General features: G+C 43.1%; 1 protein-coding gene across 1 annotated transcript in view; it reads left to right on the top strand.

Moving 5' to 3' along the window:
* The window catches only part of LOC124594247 (brachyurin-like), a 30,462-nt gene extending 12,158 nt beyond the window's left edge, over window positions 1-18,304 (top strand). The window contains exons 5-7 of the mRNA XM_047132610.1: window positions 8,213-8,311; window positions 14,480-14,619; window positions 18,134-18,304. Of these exons, the coding sequence (XP_046988566.1) occupies window positions 8,213-8,311; window positions 14,480-14,619; window positions 18,134-18,304 (410 nt within the window). The remainder of the gene's footprint in view (window positions 1-8,212; window positions 8,312-14,479; window positions 14,620-18,133) is intronic.
* Window positions 18,305-20,196: the final 1,892 nt, after the last annotated feature.

Here is a 20,196-nt window from a genome sequence, read left to right as displayed (position 1 = left end):
CGGCCACTTCGGCCGGCAAAATACTTGTACCAAAGTCGATTACAGCAATATATGGTTGGGATTCCAACAACTGACGTTAACAAAGAATGGGAAAATAAAACTGCAGCAACAAAGGCAACAACAAACGGAGCACTCTGAAGAAACGGAAATGGAGGGGAAAAGTTGGGTTAAAATAGTTGGAATGAAGACCTTTGAGAAGATGTCAAGCTAATACAAGTAGCATACATAAAAATGATACAGAATTGGAACCACTAAATTGAAGAGGAGTGCAAATGATGGAGCAGTAATGTTAAGTCTGTAACATGAAAACTGTAGGAATAATCTCGGTATATATTAACAAATTCAACAGGAGACAATAGACGGCTTAAAAATTTGTGAAATATCTTAATGGCGATGAAAGAGAAACTGGAATTATAAATGTAACTGAAGGAGGACTCGTGGACACAGCATTATAAAAGTATTATGGCATAATGAACGCCATAGAGAGAGTGAAGAAGACCAAAGCATAGATACGGGTGCTGCGGGAATTTCTCCGGTAGGTAGAGAGGAACTTAATAGACGATTGAAATCGTTTATAAATGGTAAAGCCCCAGGATGAGATAAAATGAATTTGGAACTCTTCAGAAATCGTCTGATGAGTCTTAAATTTAGGTAGTTGCATTTATTTTCCCTTTGTTAGAAAGGAAAATCACACCGGAAGAATAAAGAAAATATGAGGAATTCTCGGTTTTTAGGAAAAATGATAGAAGTTCTTGTAATAACTGACGTGGAATAAATTTGATAAATTTTGGTTATAAAATATATGCAAAAATAGTAATCAGTAGGCTTTAGGTTATTGCACACTCTGTTTCACTGGAAGAAAAGGATTCAGAAAAGGGCTATCTGGCACTGATGGTACATTCATCTCAGATATTGAAGAAGAAAATTTAACTTAAAAGCTACAGTGCCATCAAAATTACATAAAGGCTCTTGATATGGTAGGAAGGAGGCAGCTATTGAACGTAATGAAAAAGAGAGGCTACCCCAGAAACTTCATTCGGATTATCCAAAATGTATGCAAAGACAGAATCTGCCGCTAGAACTAAGCCACTTCCGAAAAGTCTTCCGTGAAAATGGCAATAATCACCGCCGGCTATCGAAGGCTATTTCAGGTGAGACGCGCAGGAAAAACACTATCGAAGAACATAGCAGGAAACTTTACCTTTCTGTGGCATAGTGTCGGCAAAGTTCAGCCGTCTCCTGAAGAGATACAACATTTCATCAGTGCTCATGCCCCCAGAGAAGCTACGACACCTCATGAGGCCTGTGGAGGAAGATCTAGGGCTCAGAACGCCTGAAGTGGACGAGATGCCATATCAGTTTAGCTGCTGCTGCTACGTCGGCCAAACAGTTATCAACGGCAGACGGAACACGAGAGGTGCTTACGCATACGCTATCCGGAAAAATCAGACGTGGCTGAACACACTTTAGATAACTGACAGCGAATTCTAGTCCTTTAAAAAGAAGCTACAGAAATAGAAACATCTGAAAACACCATCAATAAGGACAGCGTTTCTCAGCTCTGTACAGCCTAGGATGCGGTCATCGCGAGGTTGAAGTGGGTGCAACGGACGCTAAACGAAAACGTTACGATATTTGACGAGGAAGAGAGCACCAGTGACGTCACAGTCAGCGGGGCGGCTATATAACGGCGAGGCCGCGGCGATACGGCGATCATTTCCAACCTGACCATGGCCGAGGTTAGCTCGGTCGATAGCTCGTGGGTTTGTAACCACCCGACGCGACTGGAAGTCCGAGATTTCATTAATTCATATAGCCGGGAGATCATGCATTCATACAAAACAAAATTTATTTAATATATGAGAGATAAATTAACAGAAGATATTCTAATTAATGAAGGTTGTGGCCTCTCTCTAACACTCTTCAAAAATACATACAGACGAAATAATTATAAACAGAAAGGAGCATGTGCTGCCGGACTAAAATTCAATATAAATATTGCACTTTTTTCAAATGATTATGTCATTCAAGCTTCAGAAATCATTACATATTATGCTAAGTATCATTTTTAAAAGCTATAATTTTCAAATATGTATGACAGAGACAAGAAAGAGATCCAATGAAGCCAAGATAATAACTGACGATCAGCCAATAGAAAGAGTTTCAAGCTTCATTTCTCCTGGTTGTGATTGATTAATTGACGATGATATCAAAGTCAGAAAAGAGCTTCATCGACTTCAATAAATATATGGAACAAATCGACAAACATTTAAGCTAAGGTGAGAAAAGAGATTCAGATTTTATGACCACGGCTGCGCCAACACTGATGTATGGAAGAGAGACATAGATGAATAAAAAGTTGTCGAAAGAAAATACAGTCATCTGAAATGCGATTTCTCACATCAGTGAAAGGATCTGTATTGCTAAACAACCAACGGGTGGCATGGTAGCATAGTGCCAGTTGCAGGTTGCCTGTATGACAGTTTCCAGAAGCAACTAAAATTTGATTTACATTATTGCATGTAATTATTACCATAAAGGAAAGTCTAAAATGCTGTCATAAACTACTAGAGGTACAATCTTATGTTAAAGGTTTAACACAGTAAGATAAGTCTTACAGATAGAAACTGTGTATGCTTTGAGGCGCGTAAATACCTCGACTTCACTCACCCAGTACTTGAAAATGAGAGTGTATAATGACTACCAGTCTTTACTAAACGTTTTCTCGCTGACACCCGCCACAAAACTAAAGGAAATAAGTTTTTCACTTTCTACATTTTCGCTGTTCATGCAGTCATACTTCAGAATCACGGAATGACGTTTTAATTTATGACTTCTTTATTACTAACTCTATTCCAAACATATTCTGCAGCAAGCTCTATGTATACCACTTAATTTGTCTGCGAAATCATATCACTGCACGACACGTAATTCAGCAGATATTATGACGACATATACATTGAAAGGCACGAGAATTAGCTTTTCCTTAAAATTGATCGCAAATGACCCAGGCTACACTAATTCAGTGTTTGATAATGAGAGCACTTAGCGCTTTCTAACGACATTTAAATTTCAAAAATTTTCTAAACGTTTTCTTAGATACTTAAGGTCAAGTATTTAACATATACTGAGGCCGGCCGTTGTGGTCGTGCGGTTCTAGGCGCTTCAGTCTGGAGTCGCGTGACCGCTACGGTCGCAGGTTCGAATCCTGCCTCGGGCATGGATGCGTGTGATGTCCTTCGGTTAGTTAGGTTTAAGTAGTTCTAAGTTCAAGGGGACTGATGACCACAGATGTTAAGTCCCATAGTGCTCAGAGCCATTTGAACCATACACTGAGGTTGTAAAGTGGCTATCATTTCCAACCTTACAATCACCCATCCTCATACTTTGCCGTGACCTACAAACACAATTAGGTAAAGGGGACTGTATGCCTTGTAAATAATTGTTAATGCTTATTGCATGAAAGGTGTCGGAGTGTCTTTATTATCATACTAGTAGAGGTTGGAATGACAGTGGAAATGAAACGGCAGGCGGAACTCAAGCCCTGGGTGGAAGACCCACACAGGTGTGTTGGTCCTGCTTAAACAAAGGAAGTAGCAAGATGGGCGCTGGGACACCTAAGCGCTGGGGCACAATAGAGTCACGGCCGGCCGATTTTGTAGCCGGACTGGAAGGATTATACTTCGGAAACTACGAAAATCTTGGACGCAGGTGAGAGGAACGAGGAAGCGTCACCTAAGAAACCACGCATGCTGGGTTATTTCCAAGGATTTTTATTCACAAGCATACCATTGTACGAGTACAGGTTTTTCCTCGCAAACTTCCCGCGCTGGACGAAAAAAGAACAAAATATGATTGGTCGTCGTTCGGAAGAATCTGTATAGATGGAGAGTATTCCGTGGTTTCAGGAATATGATTAGTTTTCTGAATTGTGATGGTGGGGAGCTGAGCCTTGCTGGGAAGCCAGCGGTGGAGAGACGTGGTCTTCCATTGTGAGCGCCTGTGTGTGATGGTCGCTCGATATCAGCTTTGTTGCCACAGATGGACTTGCTATCATTGCTCTCAGGAGAGTTTATAGTTAGAACAGTTAGGCACTGTACTGTTGCGGACCTATACGATTCTAGACTTCACCTCCAGGTTGGAAGTCGTCGTTGAGTACGCAGCGTTCAGTAATTGAGAGCACTTCTTCTGCCTATACTTACGTTGAGACGTTATCTGAATTCCCTCCTTGCGCCTGGGAGTTCGCGTTTCTCGTCTGTAGAACACAGAGAGGAGAAGACCGTATTAGAGTATATTAGTCAGAGGACCGACTTCTGCCGTCCTAGTGTTTGAAAGAGTTTATTTGTGGCTGGAGTTCTTCCATCGTCGCAGACGAGTACGAGAACCATCACTTCGACGCACCGGATGCAGTACATACGGTGATATCGCAAATTGCTTCGGCATATGAGGACTATAAAAGCTAAACAGTTGTGACCACGTTTATTTCCGCTGAGGTTCCACACCACTGTAGATCACCTTTGAAAGTAGTGTCTTCTAGTGTCTGGTACGTAGGTGATGTCAGTCATTTCGAGTTATTGATATTAAACCATGCAGTCATAATAAGGGGCAGAGTTGGGCAACTGATTAGTAATTTTAATTAGGAAATGTAAACTTTGTAATCTAAATGTTTTTTTTTAATCTTCAATAAATATATAAGCAGGAACAACGTTTATTATTTAGTAGGATTAGTTGCCTTCATTATTCATTTACGTTTAGATTATAATTTATAGAATTAAGAGATCCTAAGATCTGCTCCAGGGGGTAGTCAGACAGGGCCAAATCTTCATTTTAGCGTTTATTCTTTTCCGTTGGGCACATCCATTTTACATCCGCCTGGAGTACGATCTTGGGAGGTGACAAAAGTCATGGGATTTCTCCTAATGTCGTGTCCGGCCTCCTTTCGCCCAGCACAGTGCAGCAACTATAGGTGGAGTGAAATAAACGAGTCGTTGGAAGGCCATGCAGGAATAATGAGTGACGCTGTTTTGACAGCCGACCGTAGGTGCGGAAGTGTGCCGGTGGAGGATTTTGTACACGAACTGACCTCTCGATTAGTACCATTAATGCTCGATGGCATTCATGTCGACCCGTGTGGGTGGCCATATCATCCGCTTGAATTGTTCAGAATGTTCTTCAAATCAGTCACGAACATTCGTGAACCACTAATATGGCACATTGTTATCCATAAAACTTCCGTCTTTCTTTGGTAAGATGAAGTCTATGAACGGAAGCAGAGCACAAGCATTTCCAGTCAATTATCGGTTCAGTCGGACCCGAGGACCCAGTCCATCCCGTGTACACACAGCCCACACCATTATGCAGCCACCACCAGCTTGCACAGTGCCTTGTTGACAACTTGGGTCTATGGCTACGCGGGACTGCGCCACACTCGAACCCTACCGTCAGCTCTTACCAACTAAAACTGGAACTCATCTGACCTGGCCACGGTTTTACAGTCGTCTAGGGTACAACCAATATGGTCACTAGCCCAAGAGAGGCACTGTAGGGGATGTCGTGCTGTTAATAAAGGCACTCGCTTCAGTCCTCTTCTGCCATAGCCTGTTAACGTTAAATTTCGCCTCACTGTCCAAACGGATGCGTTAGTCGTACGTCCTAATTTGATTTCTGCGGTTATTTCATATGTGTTGCTTGTCTGTTAGCACTGACAGCCCTACGCAAACGCTGCTGTTGTCGGTCGTTAAGTGAAGGCCTTCGGGCGCTGCGTTGTCCTTGATGAGAGATAATGCCTGGAAATTGATATTCTCCGCACACTTTTGACACTGTATATCTCGGAATACCGAATTCCCTAACGATTTCCGAAATAGGTTGTCATATGTGTCTAGCTGTAACTACCATTCCGCGTTCAAAGTCTATTAACTCCCGTCGTGCGGCCCTAATCACTTCGGAAATCTTTTTGTATGAATCACCTGAGTAAAAAAGACAGCTTCGCCAACGCACTGCCTTTTATACGTGTGCGCGATACTACCGCCATATGTATATGTCAATATCGCTGTCCCATGGGGGGACTGATGACCTTCGCTGTTTAGTCCCCCTTAAACATCCCAATAACCACCACCACCGCTGTCCCATGACTTTCGTCACCTCATAGCATAGAGATGGTCATTAAACGTGTTTTAAAGCCTTGCTGTTCTCTCCATGTGTACATGGCATTACTAGTACTGTGTCACTCAGGCAGCTGTCGTGAAATAATTTGCTGCCTTACAGCTTACACCATCACGACTCCCTCGCTCCACTCTGTGCCTTGCAGTGGCCACTCGCCTGGGGAAACACCATGCTGTGGTCTCCCACTTAACCTGTAGCCCTTTTGAAAGCCGAGGATTACTACGTGGCCTGTATAGCGGAGGCTTAACTGTCACCATCTGGTCTAATCTGAGAGCTTTAACATGCTACATACTCGTAAATTATGTCCACCTGCACCCGGGTTCTCGCCGTCTGTCAAACCCGAGCGGTGTTTGTTATTTTATAACTGATGCCGACAGCATCAGTAACGTAATAAGGCAAACACTGCTACAGACCTCTTTTAGGACATCATGGACGATGGACCGTAGGGTCTGGATGTTGACCCGATTGGAGAGGACTGATAAACTCAACAAACAGCATCTCTGCACTGGAACTTTTTAGTATCACACTTCTCGTAAAGCAACTTGAGGACAAGATGACGACCGATGGACACTTTGCTAGGGTCAGACAAGTGCTACGTAGTGTGTGTGTTGTGGTGGGGGGCGGAGAGTAGCGGGGGTAGCGGGGGGGGGGGGGGGGGTGGTGGTATTGGGGAGGGCGTTTGTGTGTTTCAACTGATTAAGAATCAACTAATTAAGAATAATATAAATCACTCATTAACATGGTAGCTATGTATCAACAATCATCCCTTTATTACAGAATGTACTTAGATATCTTGTACATAATCAGTCTATTACGAAAGTAATTGCCTAGCTTGTTTCTACAAAGAAGAAACTCCGATAAAGATCGAAAGAGAGGAAATGAATTACAATTTGTGCTGCGGCCGGGACTCGAACCCGAGTCTTCTTGCTTTCTAGGCAGAAATGCCATCCATTTATCGGAGATAATAAAAAGAGACTTAAATGTCTCAATGAAACATTTAATTATAAAGACGAAGGTATTATTACCTCATTTCGCAGATGATGTTAGCTCTGTATACGTTTATTAAGTATTCTATGTGTCACCTTACGATAGTACATAAATAATTAAAAACATTTGCTAAAACGTAACAGATGGCTTTTGAAGCTCTACTTTATCTCTACTTATGTTATGTTTACATTAACACACAATGTTTCCCTTTCAAAAAATGGCTCTGAGCACTGTGGGACTTAACTTCTGAGGTCAACAGTCCCCTACAGCTTCAAACTACTTAAACTAACTAATCTAAGGACATCAAACACATCCATGCCCAAGGCAGGATTCTAACCTGCGACCGTAGAGAATCTGCAAGTGATAACCTTACAAGCATGACTAAAACGTGAAGCACCCAGAAAGCATGGTCTGATGTCAGCGTAACTTCGTATTCGTACACACCATCAGCAGTGTTACTCGTGGTGCACGGTGTGTGGAGCGACTGGGTGTGACTTCGGCTCAAGGCTGGTAGTGACTGGTACGAAATGGTCATCCTACGTCAATGTATTACCTCTCATGCGACTGTATTCTGATATTATTTTTCAACAGAACAATCCATACAAGGCACGTTTCTCTATGATGTTGAGGTACTCCCACACCCACGGTCAGTAAGATCCCCAGATTTGCCCCCCCCCCCCCCCCCGGTGGAACATACATGGGATCAGTTCGGACATGAACACCCTAGAGGCATTATTCAGGATATCAAGGTTCAGTTACAACGGTTGTCTGTCAGCTCAGGAGACGATTTAATGGCTTTATGACAGCCTTCACGACCAAATCAGTGCCTGCATCCAGGCCACAGGGGATGCAACAAAAAACATCACATACCCTCTCATCTCGAGAAGTATTATTTCGTTTCCGCCTCCCGTTGTGGGTGCTTCACTCTTTTTGTTGGGCAGTGCATAAGAAACTATCTGTTGTTCTGTTAATCTCTTGCAGTGACGACATTGCAAGTTAGTATGAACTAGTAGAGATGGAAGTATGCGTTGTCCAATTTTAGTTTGTACCTCTCTCGTTGCAGACTACGTGAAGCCTATCAAGCTGCCGTCGAGGTCGCAGGTCAGCGAGACGTTCGCCGGCTACGACGCCACCGTCGCCGGGTGGGGGCTCACCAGCAACGGTGAGCGATCAGCAGCAGGCTGCTTTACCATCTACATCTACACCTCCAAAAAAATGGTTCAAATGGCTCTGAGCACTATGGGACTCAACTGCTGAGGTCATTAGTCCCCTAGAACTTAGAACTAGTTAAACCTAACTAACCGAAGGACATCACACACATCCATGCCCGAGGCAGGATTCAAACCTGCGACCGTAGCGGTCTCGCGGTTCCAGACTGCAGCGCCTAGAACCGCACGGCCACTTCGGCCGGCTCTACACCTCCACCTATTATCTGTAGATCATACCGCATGATAATCCAATTGTACCACGTATTAGTGCCTCTTCGCTGTTCAGTCGTGTGTGGATCGCGAAAAGAATAATTTTTAAGTGCCTCTGTGCCTGCTGCAACTAATCTACACGTTCCCTGCAGTATCAATAAGCAGATCATTACAGTGAATTACTGATTCCTCACTACGAACTGGTTCTCGAAACTCTGTAAGTAGGCCTTCGCGGAATAGTCGACATCTATCTTAGAGAGCTTCCTACTTTATGTTTCTCAGCATCTACGTGATGGTCTCACATGGATGAAAAAAGCTTTCACCATTCTCGCTGCCTTTTTCTGTATACGTTGTGTTAGCCCCGTTTTCATGGCTGCCACACGCTTTCACGAGCACTTTTCAAGCAAATTATATGAATACTAAATGCACTTTTCCAAAGCCCTGTCAGTTAGCCAAAGTCTGCAACCTGCATTCTATACAAATGAGTCTATTCTAATCAGCCAGAACATTATGACCACCAACCTAATAGCCAGTATGTCCAACTTTCCCACGAATAATACCAGTCATGTGTCGTAGCATGGAAATGAGGCCTTAGGTTACTAGAGGTAGTTGGCACCACAATTGCACAACAGGTCACCTAATTCCCGTAAATTACGGGGAGGGGGCCGATAAGCTCTGTCGTCCCAGATGTGCTTGATCTGGTTCAGATCTGGCGAATTGGGGGGCCAGGACGTCAACTCTAGCTCGCCACTGTGTTTCTCGAATCACTGCATAACACTCCTGGCCATGTGACATGGCGCATTGTCTTATTGAAAAATGTCACCGCCGTCGGGAAACATGATCGTAATGAAGGGATGTACGTGGTCTGCAACCACTGTGCTATACTCCTTGGCAGTCATGGTGTCTTGCACTAGCGTCACTGGACCTATGGATGCTCACCTAAATGTTCCCCAGAGCATAATGCAGGCGCCGCCTGCTTGTCTCCATCCAGCAGTACAGGTGTCAGGGAGCTGTATCCCTGGAAGACGACAGGTGGACGCTGTCATATTGACATGATGAAGAAGTTATCGGGATTCGTCAATCCATGCAACGCTCCACCAATGCGCCAACGCCCAGTGCCAATGGTCACATGCCCATTTTAGTCGTAGTGGCCGGTGGCGTGGTGTTAACATTGACACACTTGGGTGCGGAGGCTTATCGTTAGGAATGTTCGGCGCACTGTAAGTTGAGACACACTTGTACTCTGCCTAGCACTAAAGTTTGACGTTAGTTTCGCAACAGTTCGCCTCCTGTCCTGTTTTGCCAGTCAGCCCAGCCTACGACGTCCGACATCTGTAATGAGGGGTGGCCACCCAATCTCACACCTGGACGTGATTTCACCTTGTTTTCGACACATGTCGAAGACAGGCACCACAACAGCACTCAAATGTTCAAATGTGTGTGAAGTAATAAGGAACCAAACTGCTGAGGTCATCGGTCCCTAGACTTACACACTAGTTAAACTAACTTGAACTAACTTACACTAAGAACAGCACACACACCCATACCCGAGGGAGGACTCGAACCTCCGGTGGGAGGGGCCGCGCATCCGTGACACAGCGCCTCAAACCGTACGACCACTCCACGCGGCATAAGAGCACTTCTCCAACACCCGACAAGTCGTACAGTTCCCGAAATGCTCGTGCCGAGCCTCCGGGCCATCACAATCTACTCTCGGTCAAACCCAGATAGAACGTGTGCCTTCCCATTCTACACACGAGCACACTAATACTACATGCAGCGTGCGTGTGTCTTACTTGCAGTCATTCGTCGCCAGGCGACGGTGCTATCGCCTGGACCGGTTTATTACGATAGGGGGACATAATGTCTTGGGTGATCAGTGTATGTGGTAATTCTGCTATGACCAACCTCGGTAGTGACCTTACAAAAAATACTGAATTGCTTTACATAAGGCGTGGCAGCAAAGCGTTTTACTCTAGTAGCGTATATAACCTGCAAAATGCGTCCAGTTTCATGGCCCAATCCGATTCTTTTTTTCCAGATGGGCCCCAGCATGTCAATGAATAGTATATTATTGTACTTTTTCCGGCTCTATGTTGTACAATGATTTTATTAGTTCCTTATCTGCATAAGCAAAATGTTTATTTTCGGCAGCTTGCTATTTTCAGAAATAATTATATATGTATACTGTATAAGTATACAAAGTACATGGAGGCGTAGGATAATACGATCCTTGTACGCAACTGTTATCGCCGACATTCTGCGAATGTGAAATGTAAAGTCATTATGAGGATATATGACTCAGTGGAATGGATTTTGCTCTCGAACTAACATAACTATAAATAAAAACGTGCACAAAATTCATAAAATTCTAACAAGCCTCAACAGCACGGAAACTAAGAAACAATCCTGACAGACACTCGAAAACTGTACTGTGACACATGAAAACCTAAATATCTACAAAAATAGATGTAAGAAGTCTACCTTATGTTTTATAATTTTATACGAAGAAACTGTAGTCTATGTACTGCAGGATAACTTGAGAATGACAAACTGCTGAAACAAAACTCGTTGCTTACGTAAATAATAGCTAATAAACTCGTTGTGCAGCAGAAAACACTGCTCGAGTTAATTTTAATACTTCTGTTGCACCCGTGTAACGCAGTTCTCTCCTGCACTAATAACCAGACACTTACACAACAAATATCCTCAGTAAAATAGTTCTTCGGTAACGCACATTTGCCGAGAGTTCCCCCAGAATCTGCAGACTCCATATTCGGTTGAGTCTTAAATATTCCTGTACTCAGGTTCGTACATCGTCCACCACCATAGTCCTGCAGACCATTAGGTGATGGCCTCCCTCACACAAATCGGGTAGTTATACACTCATGCTCATAAATTAAGGATAATTGCAGAATGTGGTGCCACACACTGTCACTAGTAAAATAAGCACAAAGGGAACACACACGGTACAGATCTGTAAGTTCACGGTATTGGTGATAAGTAAAGAAAACCGTCCCGAAACACATGTGCCACAAAACGTCACTGTTTCCTGCACATGTACCCTGACATTAATATGGGATATGATAGCCATGCACACGTACACAGGCCGCACAACGGGTTGGCATACTATGGATCAGGTGGTCGAGCAGCTGCTAGGGTATACCCTCCCATTCTTGCAGCAGTGCCTCTCGGAGCTCCTGAAGTGTCATAGGGGTTTGAAGACGTGCAGAGATACGTCGACCGAGAGCATCTCAGACGTGCTCGATGGGATTTAGCTCTGGAGACCAGGCAGGCCACTCCATTCGCCTGATATCTTCTGTTTCAAGGTACTCCTCCACGATGGCAGCTCAGTGGGGCCGTGCGTTATCATCCATCAGGAGGAAGGTGGGACCCACTGCACCACTGAAAAGGCGGACATACTGGTGCAAAATGACGTCCCGATACACCTGATCGTTACAGTTCCTCTGTCAAAGACATGCAAGGGTGTGCGTGCACTAATCATAATCCCGCCCAACACCACCAAACCACGACCTCCACACAAGTCCCTTTCAAGGACATTAAGGGATTGGTGTCTTATTCCTGGTTCACGCCAGATGAAAACCCGGAGAGAATCACTGTTCGAACTATACCTGGACTCGTCCGTGAACATAATCTGGGACCACTGTTCAAAAAACCTTGTACTGTATTCTTGACACCAGGCTGTGCGGGCTCTCCTGTGACCAGGGGTCAGTGGAATGCACCTTGCAGGTCTCCAGGCGAATAAAACCTGTCTGTTCAGTCGACTGAACTGTGTTTCTGGAGACAACTGTCCCAGAGGCTGCAGTAAGGTCCCGAGCGAGGCTACCTGCAGTACTCCGTGGCCGTCTGCGGGAACTGATGGTGATATATCGGTCTTCTTGTGTTATTGTACACTGTGGACGTCCCATACTGTAGAGCCTGGGCACGTTTCCTGTCTGTTGGAATCCTTGCCATAATCTTGAGATCACATTTTGTGGCACACGGAGGGCCCGTGCTACGACATTCAGTGTTCGACCAGCCTCCAGTCGCCCAAGTATTTTACCCCGCATAACGTCATCAATATGTGTTCTTTGAGCCATTTTCAACACACAGTGACCATTAGCACGTCTGGAAACGTCTTCACACTTACTCTCTGCACCGTACTCTGACATGCCCCAATACACTTCTGCGTATGTGGACTGTTGCCAGCGCCACCGTGCGACGACCGTAGGTCAAATGGACTGCATGGTGATACCCCGGGGGAGTTTTAACCCGCAACCCGCCCACCAGAGCGTTGTTTAACAATGTATCAGCATTATCCTTAATTTATGAGCATGAGTGTTGATAAAGTCCAATGTTGACTGTAACCATTTCCTGGCAGTAAATCTTAGTAAATTTTGTAGCGCGTTAATGCGGAACCAAATTTCCAGTTTTGGCTACCAGTTGCAGATCTGTCACTGTGAAAGCAAGAAAGACGTACAGAAACGTTTCCTTACGTAATGGACCGGTAATGGGACGTGTGTAGAAACGTTCAAACGAGTGACAAAGGCGTAATGTTTATTTTATTATTAACAGCCGCTTTCACAATTTGTTCAATATCAGCATCGGAGACGTCGACGAGAAGCTGAGCAGCGCCATGTTTGCAACTGGTGGCCAACAGTGAAACTAATTTTTTCTAGAGTAAATCAATTCCGCGTTAACGCACTAACATAGCTCTAAAGTTTCGCTGCCATAGGGTAATTACAGCCTATACCTGACCTCAGTTAGTAGCTGCATTACAATATCTGTAGACTATATGTAAACACATTAATGCGCATCTCTGTAGCCGAGGTTACCAACACATGGCTGTGTGATGGTACTCGACTGGGGGGGTTCGAATCACGTCGATGGAAGAAATTTTCAGTGTCGCTACTTGGCGGACAAGGGGAGGAGAAGTAGTGCCGTAAAGCTCCTGATCGCCAGGCTTCGCACCAATATACTAGACTGAATTTAAACCTCTTCACACCGTCTCATTGGGGTTAGAGCATGTGGCACTGTTGATGGTGATTCGCCCGTAAGACAGGGATATTAAGCTTGGCAGGCTACTTAGTGCTATTCGAGTGCAGTGTGCTATGTGCCGGCAATGTTTTTCATGCTCCCCCTTCTCTCATCATGTTCAAGCACAACGGATATAATAGCACACTATACACACGTCCATTATACTCCCCTACACTCAACGGATACACTGAAGTGCTCCCATCACGTATTACCCAGGAAAGGGACCACTATGCTCGGCGGAAGTAACTCCTTTCCGAATAGGTGTCTGAACTTAACCCTTGCAGTCTTACACCCAACAATTCCATATATATATATATAGGGTTATCGTCAATCATCATCATTTGTAAGACGAAACCGAAGTCATGTAAATAATAACTTTACACGTTGTCGAAAACTAATTCTTACTTTCTACCCGAATCATCAGTAGTCTTCTCCAATACAAGACTCATATTTACGTGAAAACTTAACTGAAAGCTACCAGCATTACATTCCATCAACGAACTCTGTTAGTAGCAGATGAAATCAAACAACGCAAGTATTACCTTTCCTCTCACATTGTAATGATGTAATCGAATTTGTATCCAGAAAACAGCTTAGATGTAAATAAAATTTATGTACACGTATTTAATACTGTTTTTATTTGTCTACAATTGATCTTATTTTACTTAATTCAGCTGTAAGAACGTAACGATAGTTTTGAGCTTAATCTGTAAATAAGACTGCTTTACAACACGTAACCATGTAATGAATACTCTAGTTTGCAGTATCGCTTAGAGAAAAGAAGAATAGCACAATTTAATAAGTTATATATTCGTAGGCTCTAGAGGTTAAAGTCAGTTTGCCGACGTAATCACACAACGCAACCTTGCTTTCAGATGACTGGCTGCTTCCCGGGTACCTTTCGTTCGCTGATGTGAAGATCTGGGACAATGCAGACTGTCAGGAACAGTACGGCGAACTTGTCGATGCTAACGCCGTCTGTGCAATGGGCACCAATGGTCAGCATATATGCACTGTAAGTATGCGTTCTGTGAAGATAACGCGGAAAGGAAGGAACATTTTATCAAGCCAATAAGTTCACTGACGACACTACCAAAACAGACTCAACACCACTCGCCTCATGTTCTCATTAACTTCTTCACAAAGTCGCTTTGATCCATTTAGATAGTCGTTGCCTATTTAAGTATCCTCTCATATAAATTAAACTTCTGGTGTCAAGTGATCCAAACAGTCCCACTATCGTCCTGAAGTTACTCAAAGCCCTTTAAACGTTAAAATTTCGAAAACTGTTGCCTATTTGAATTGTAAGGAAGATCAAATTATTTCCGGCACAGGGCATCATGGAGGAATTTCTTTGAACTCCTGACAGAATGCGTGCGTGCGTTTATGTGGGCATGTAAGACAACCTGTGGCATAAAATGTTACGATTAGGGAAAACACATAAATAGTAATAAGGAGTCCATAATGAGGAGGGAGAGATGTAGAATCTAAAATGGAGCTGAATGATTTCGATAGGTTGACTGTAGCAAATATTATCGACGGTAAATGCAAGAGAAGCTATTTTAGCTGCCGAGGGGAAGAAGCGGAGTTACTGAAGAACTAAATGAAACAACAAGTTTACTGTTATCAGTCACTGTTTATTTATGTCCACGACGCGTTTCAAAGATTTAAACGTCCATCATCAGGTGGATTTACATTTGTTAGTATGACATTTGTTTGTTTGTGTGTGTGTGTGTGTGTGTGTGTGTGTGTTTGTGTGTGCGTGTGTCGTGTTACGATTTTTTGGAGGCACTTATGTCACTGTCTCCAGTGGTCACAGGTTCCTTTCACTGTCGTAACACATCACATCTAGACTGTCATGACAGTATCGTGTTATGATTTTTTGGAGGAACTTACGTCACTGTCTCCAGTGGTCACAGGTTCCTTTCACTGTCATAACACATCACATCTAGACTGTCATGACAGTATACATGTCATGTGTTACGACAGTGAAAGGAACCTGTGACTACTGGAGACAGTGCATAACACCCCCCTGCTTCCCGGGATTTGCGAAATTACAAGTTGACAATGACCGTGAATTATGAATTTTGACCCGCGTCGGGATAAGGCATCCGAATCCGATGTAAATAATGATTATTCCGCGGGAAACAGGAGACGTTATAACTTGATCTTTATTGAATGAGTAATTCCATTCAATAACGATCGGTAAATGAAATAATGGAAATAATTTGGAAATAAATTTTGCCAGTGGAAATTTTGTCGAAAGAAAAGATTTAGTTGTAAAAGCCATTGATAATCGGTCGCCAGCTAAACTTATGAGCGACAGTACTGTTAAGTACGTGAATAACTGTGTCACAAATAAAGTTTACCTGTTTATAGCGCAGCAGGTGGAACGGGGACTTTTACGTAAGTGCTGTGTCAGGCTCAGTAGTCATAAAAACAATGTCATAACAATCTAACTACACTTATTGTGTTCATAATTTGTCAGCTAAGTGCAATGCTGACAACACAGATAATTGTCTATCGAGATTTTGAATATTGGACTGTCATTCTGTCTTTAAAATTAGGTGCTTTGCACAGTTTAATCTACTGATAATGAAATATATTGCCAATAATTGATTAACTATGTTTTGACTGATAATAATTCATTAATTGGGGGATTGTCAGGTGGAATAAGCTTTATAGTTTCGTGAAATATCCTTGAATTAACTTCAGCTGAATATGCATTGAAATAAATCTTAATAATCAAATTTATTACTTCAGTCTATTATTAAGTTACTACGGTTAGCGTAAGCTTATTAAGTGCAACAATTAACTACGATAACCAGTCTGAAATTTCCGTTCACCGTCTATGCAAATAATTTGATAATTAACATATTTTCTCTTGATAATCGCGTGACACACTCGGTTCGATAAGGTAAGGATTGGAAGGAACCTACTTGGTGTTCTTGTCGGGTGAAATGTAACTGCAACACTTTGATTATAAAGTGCTTGTTCAACTTCAGAGAAAATCACAGTCACTGGCAAGCCTTCTACAATTTTATCCTACGAAAATTACGTAGATCTTACTTCCCTCGTTGTCGGTGGATCGACGGAAGTCCACGGTAGGGACACAATGTGGCATCGGGCCTTTACTGTTGCGACTTGGGCTCACAGTGCGCTTCACATTTAAGTCCTCGTTTCTTCAGCACTATGCACATTAATCCATAATAACTTGCCCGACCATGCTTCCAGATATGCCGACCATTACTTTCAGGTCGTACTTAGATCCACACACTAGCCGTTAGATGTAACACAGCTAGGACTAGCAGCAGAGGCGTGGCAAAACAATCTCTCTGACTTCAACGTTAACTAAATATGCCCTGACTTGCCAGTGTTAAATATTACATAATTTAAACACAGTATTTACAATACATATTTACACTTGAGAATACATCGTATACAAACAGTTTCATGTGTTCAGTAAGCAAAAAATTCATAGCAAGGACTGCGTTGTAGCGTCACAAGTGACGTAAGTTCCTCCAAAAAATCGTAACACGACACACACACAAATGTCATGCTAAAAAATGTAAATGCATCTGATGAGGAAGGTTTAAACCTTAAACGCATTGTGGAGAAAAGTACACAGTGACTGGTAACAGTAAACTTGTTGTTTCATTTAATGTCAATAACACTCACGGTAACCCTAACCTAAAACGTTTGCATTCAAAGTTGCTGAAGAATGTTTTGGCTTCTGACTGAATAAATGATGATAGATATATTAAGGTTATAGTGGATAATTTGCTTCGATAGGAATCATAGTTCATGCTTCGGCTTTATGTGTTTCCAGGTAAGGTGACAGCCCAGAGCTAATACTATGGATTTGGCAGTTTTCGATCGTGAGAGACGACTATCATATAATTCAATTAGTGTAGCATTGATCTTTATTGCAGCATATATGTGACAGCTTCAGTTTTATTTGTGTTGACTTCGATCTTTCATAGCGAACACCATTGTGTGTTCCTCCCAAGATTCCGGATTACATTCAGTTTAATACAATTTAAATTCGCATGAGAATTATCAATAACTGCCGGCCGAAGTGGCCGTCCGTTTCCAGGCGCTACAGTCTGGAACCGCGCGTCCGCTACTGTCGCAGGTTCGAATCCTGCCTCGGACATGAGTGTTTGTGATGTCGTTAGGTTAGTTAGGTTTAAATAGTTCTAAGTTCTAGGGGACTGATGACCTCAGAAGTTAAGTCGCATAGTGCTCAGAGCCATTAGCCATTATCAATAACGGGTATCGCCAGTAGTTGTTAACTATGTAGTTGTTAATTCTGGTTCAGATGTCATTAGTACTAATGGTACATAGGAAGGAGCCAGAGAAGGTCTACTGAATTCCAGCTTCTTATGATTTAACTTTAAAATTTGTTGACAGAGATGCAGAATTGTCTGTTAGACGCTAATGAGAGAATGTGGATTGTAGTGAGTACACAATCAGTGTTACAGAGTCTGTATTTTCAGAACTGAAGAGTTCACTGTTTCTTGTTGCAGGGCGATAGCGGAGGCCCATTGGTGGTGACGGACTCGGACGGCGAGCCACTGGTGGTGGGAATCACTTCGTGGGGTCTGCTCGACTGCGAGTCCACCTGGCCGGACGTTTTCATGCGCGTCAGCGCCTACCTCGACTGGATTAGCGAGAACGCCGGCGTCACCATCTCCTGAGGCTGGGCTCTAACATTGGCCCTACATGCTGCCAACAACTGAGCGTGACGCACGAAATTTTGTTGATGAATAAATAAAGTCACTTTTTTGCATCTGTTTGTGGTTGTATGAACTTAGTTCCACATTAGCTAGTAGAGTCTCTGCCTGCCAACAGCGCGGCTTTGGTATATTTACAGACTTTTGGAAGCCTTGGACCGTTTATGAGCTTTCAATGAAACCACTAGTAAACACTTACTAAAGAAATTTGCACAACAATACGTTGGTCGTTACAGCTCTAACGCCATGAAGGATAGCAAATAATGAAATTCTACTTATTGTGATCACACTGTATAACACGAAGAAAAATGATTATATTTGTATTATTTGTATGTGGTTAGCGGGGTCATCAGTATTCTGACAGGTTTGACGCGGACTGCCACCAATTCCTTTCCTGTTTGACATCTTCATCTCATAGTTGGACTTGTACCCAACGTTCTCATTTTTGGCTGTTTTCCAACGTTTCTCTTCCGCTACAATTTTTACACCCCACAGTTCCCTCAGGTTCCATGAAATTTGTTCCTTGAAATCTTAACTCATGTCCTATTATCTCTTCGCTCCTTTTTCTCACTGTTTTCCACATTGTTCTCTGCTCGCCGCTTCTGTGGGGAAATCCTCACTTCTTGTCTCATCTCAAATTTCCAACATAACTTAAACGTTTTGATTCTCTTATTTTCTGGTCTTTGCTCCGACCAAGATTCGTTTCCATACGTTGCAGTGCTCCATACATATTTCTTTTCTCTGGCGTTTATCCCGGCGGTCGTCAAACTGAGTCCAGCAATCAAATGTTCCTGCGCCCCGCGATTCTCAGACGCGTTTTAAAATAATACTATCTGAGTACCCGGAGTTGCCTGGGTATGTATTTATTCCAGTCTTCTGTTGGTCCGTCTCTTCCTCCCCCCATTCCCTGCTCATCTCATCCTTCACCCTTTCTCGTCCATCTATTCCTTCTCACTATTTCCGTACATTTCCTCTTTCCTCCCCTCTCTCTGTTTATATTCTCTTTCCTCTATCTGTCTATCTCCCTCTCGCCCCTCTTTCCATTAATCTCTTCCCTTTCTCTGTACATTACCTTCTCACCCTCTCACTGTCCGTCTTCTCCTCTACTCTTTCGCTGTCAATCTCTTCCTCCCCTTGTCTCTCCTCCTCGGCGTGATTTAAAGCAAACTCTACAAACCGATCAAATTCCAAACAGATGCAGCAGACCGTTCTCAATCGGACGTTTGCATTATTCCAAATGTTACAGAACAGAGACAAGATGTGAAAATTACCGAACTATCAGTTTAATAAGTCATGGCTGCAAAATACTAACGCGAATTCTTTACAGAAGAATGGAAAAACTAGTAGAAGCCGACCTTGGGGAAGATCAGTTTGGATTCCGTAGAAATATTGGAACACGTGAGGCAATACTGACCCTACGACTTATTTTAGAAGCTAGATTAAGGAAAGGCAAACCTACGTTTCTAGCACTAGTAGACTTAGAGAAAGGTTTGACAATGTTGATTGGAATACTCTCATTCAAATTCTGAAGGTGGCAGGGAAAAATATAGGGAGCGAAGGGCTATTTACAATCTGTATAGAAACCAAATTTCAGTTATTAGAGTTGAGGGGCATGAAAGGAAGCAGTGGTTGGGAAGGGAGTGAGACAGGGTTGTAGCCTCTCCTCGATGTTATTCAATCTGTGTATTGAGCAAGCAGAGAAGGAAGCAGAAGAAAAATTCGGAGTAGGTATTAAAATCCATGGAGAAGAATAAAAACTTCGAGGTTCGCCGATGACATTGTAATTCTTTCAGAGACAGCAAAGGACTTGGAAGAGCAGTTGAACGGAATGGATGGTGTCTTGAAGGGAGGATATA

This window comes from Schistocerca americana, chromosome 2, assembly GCF_021461395.2.
Source record: "Schistocerca americana isolate TAMUIC-IGC-003095 chromosome 2, iqSchAmer2.1, whole genome shotgun sequence".
NCBI lineage: Eukaryota > Metazoa > Arthropoda > Insecta > Orthoptera > Acrididae > Schistocerca > Schistocerca americana.
The sequence above is the reverse complement of the archived record's forward strand: the minus strand, read 5'-3'. Positions and strand labels throughout refer to the sequence as shown.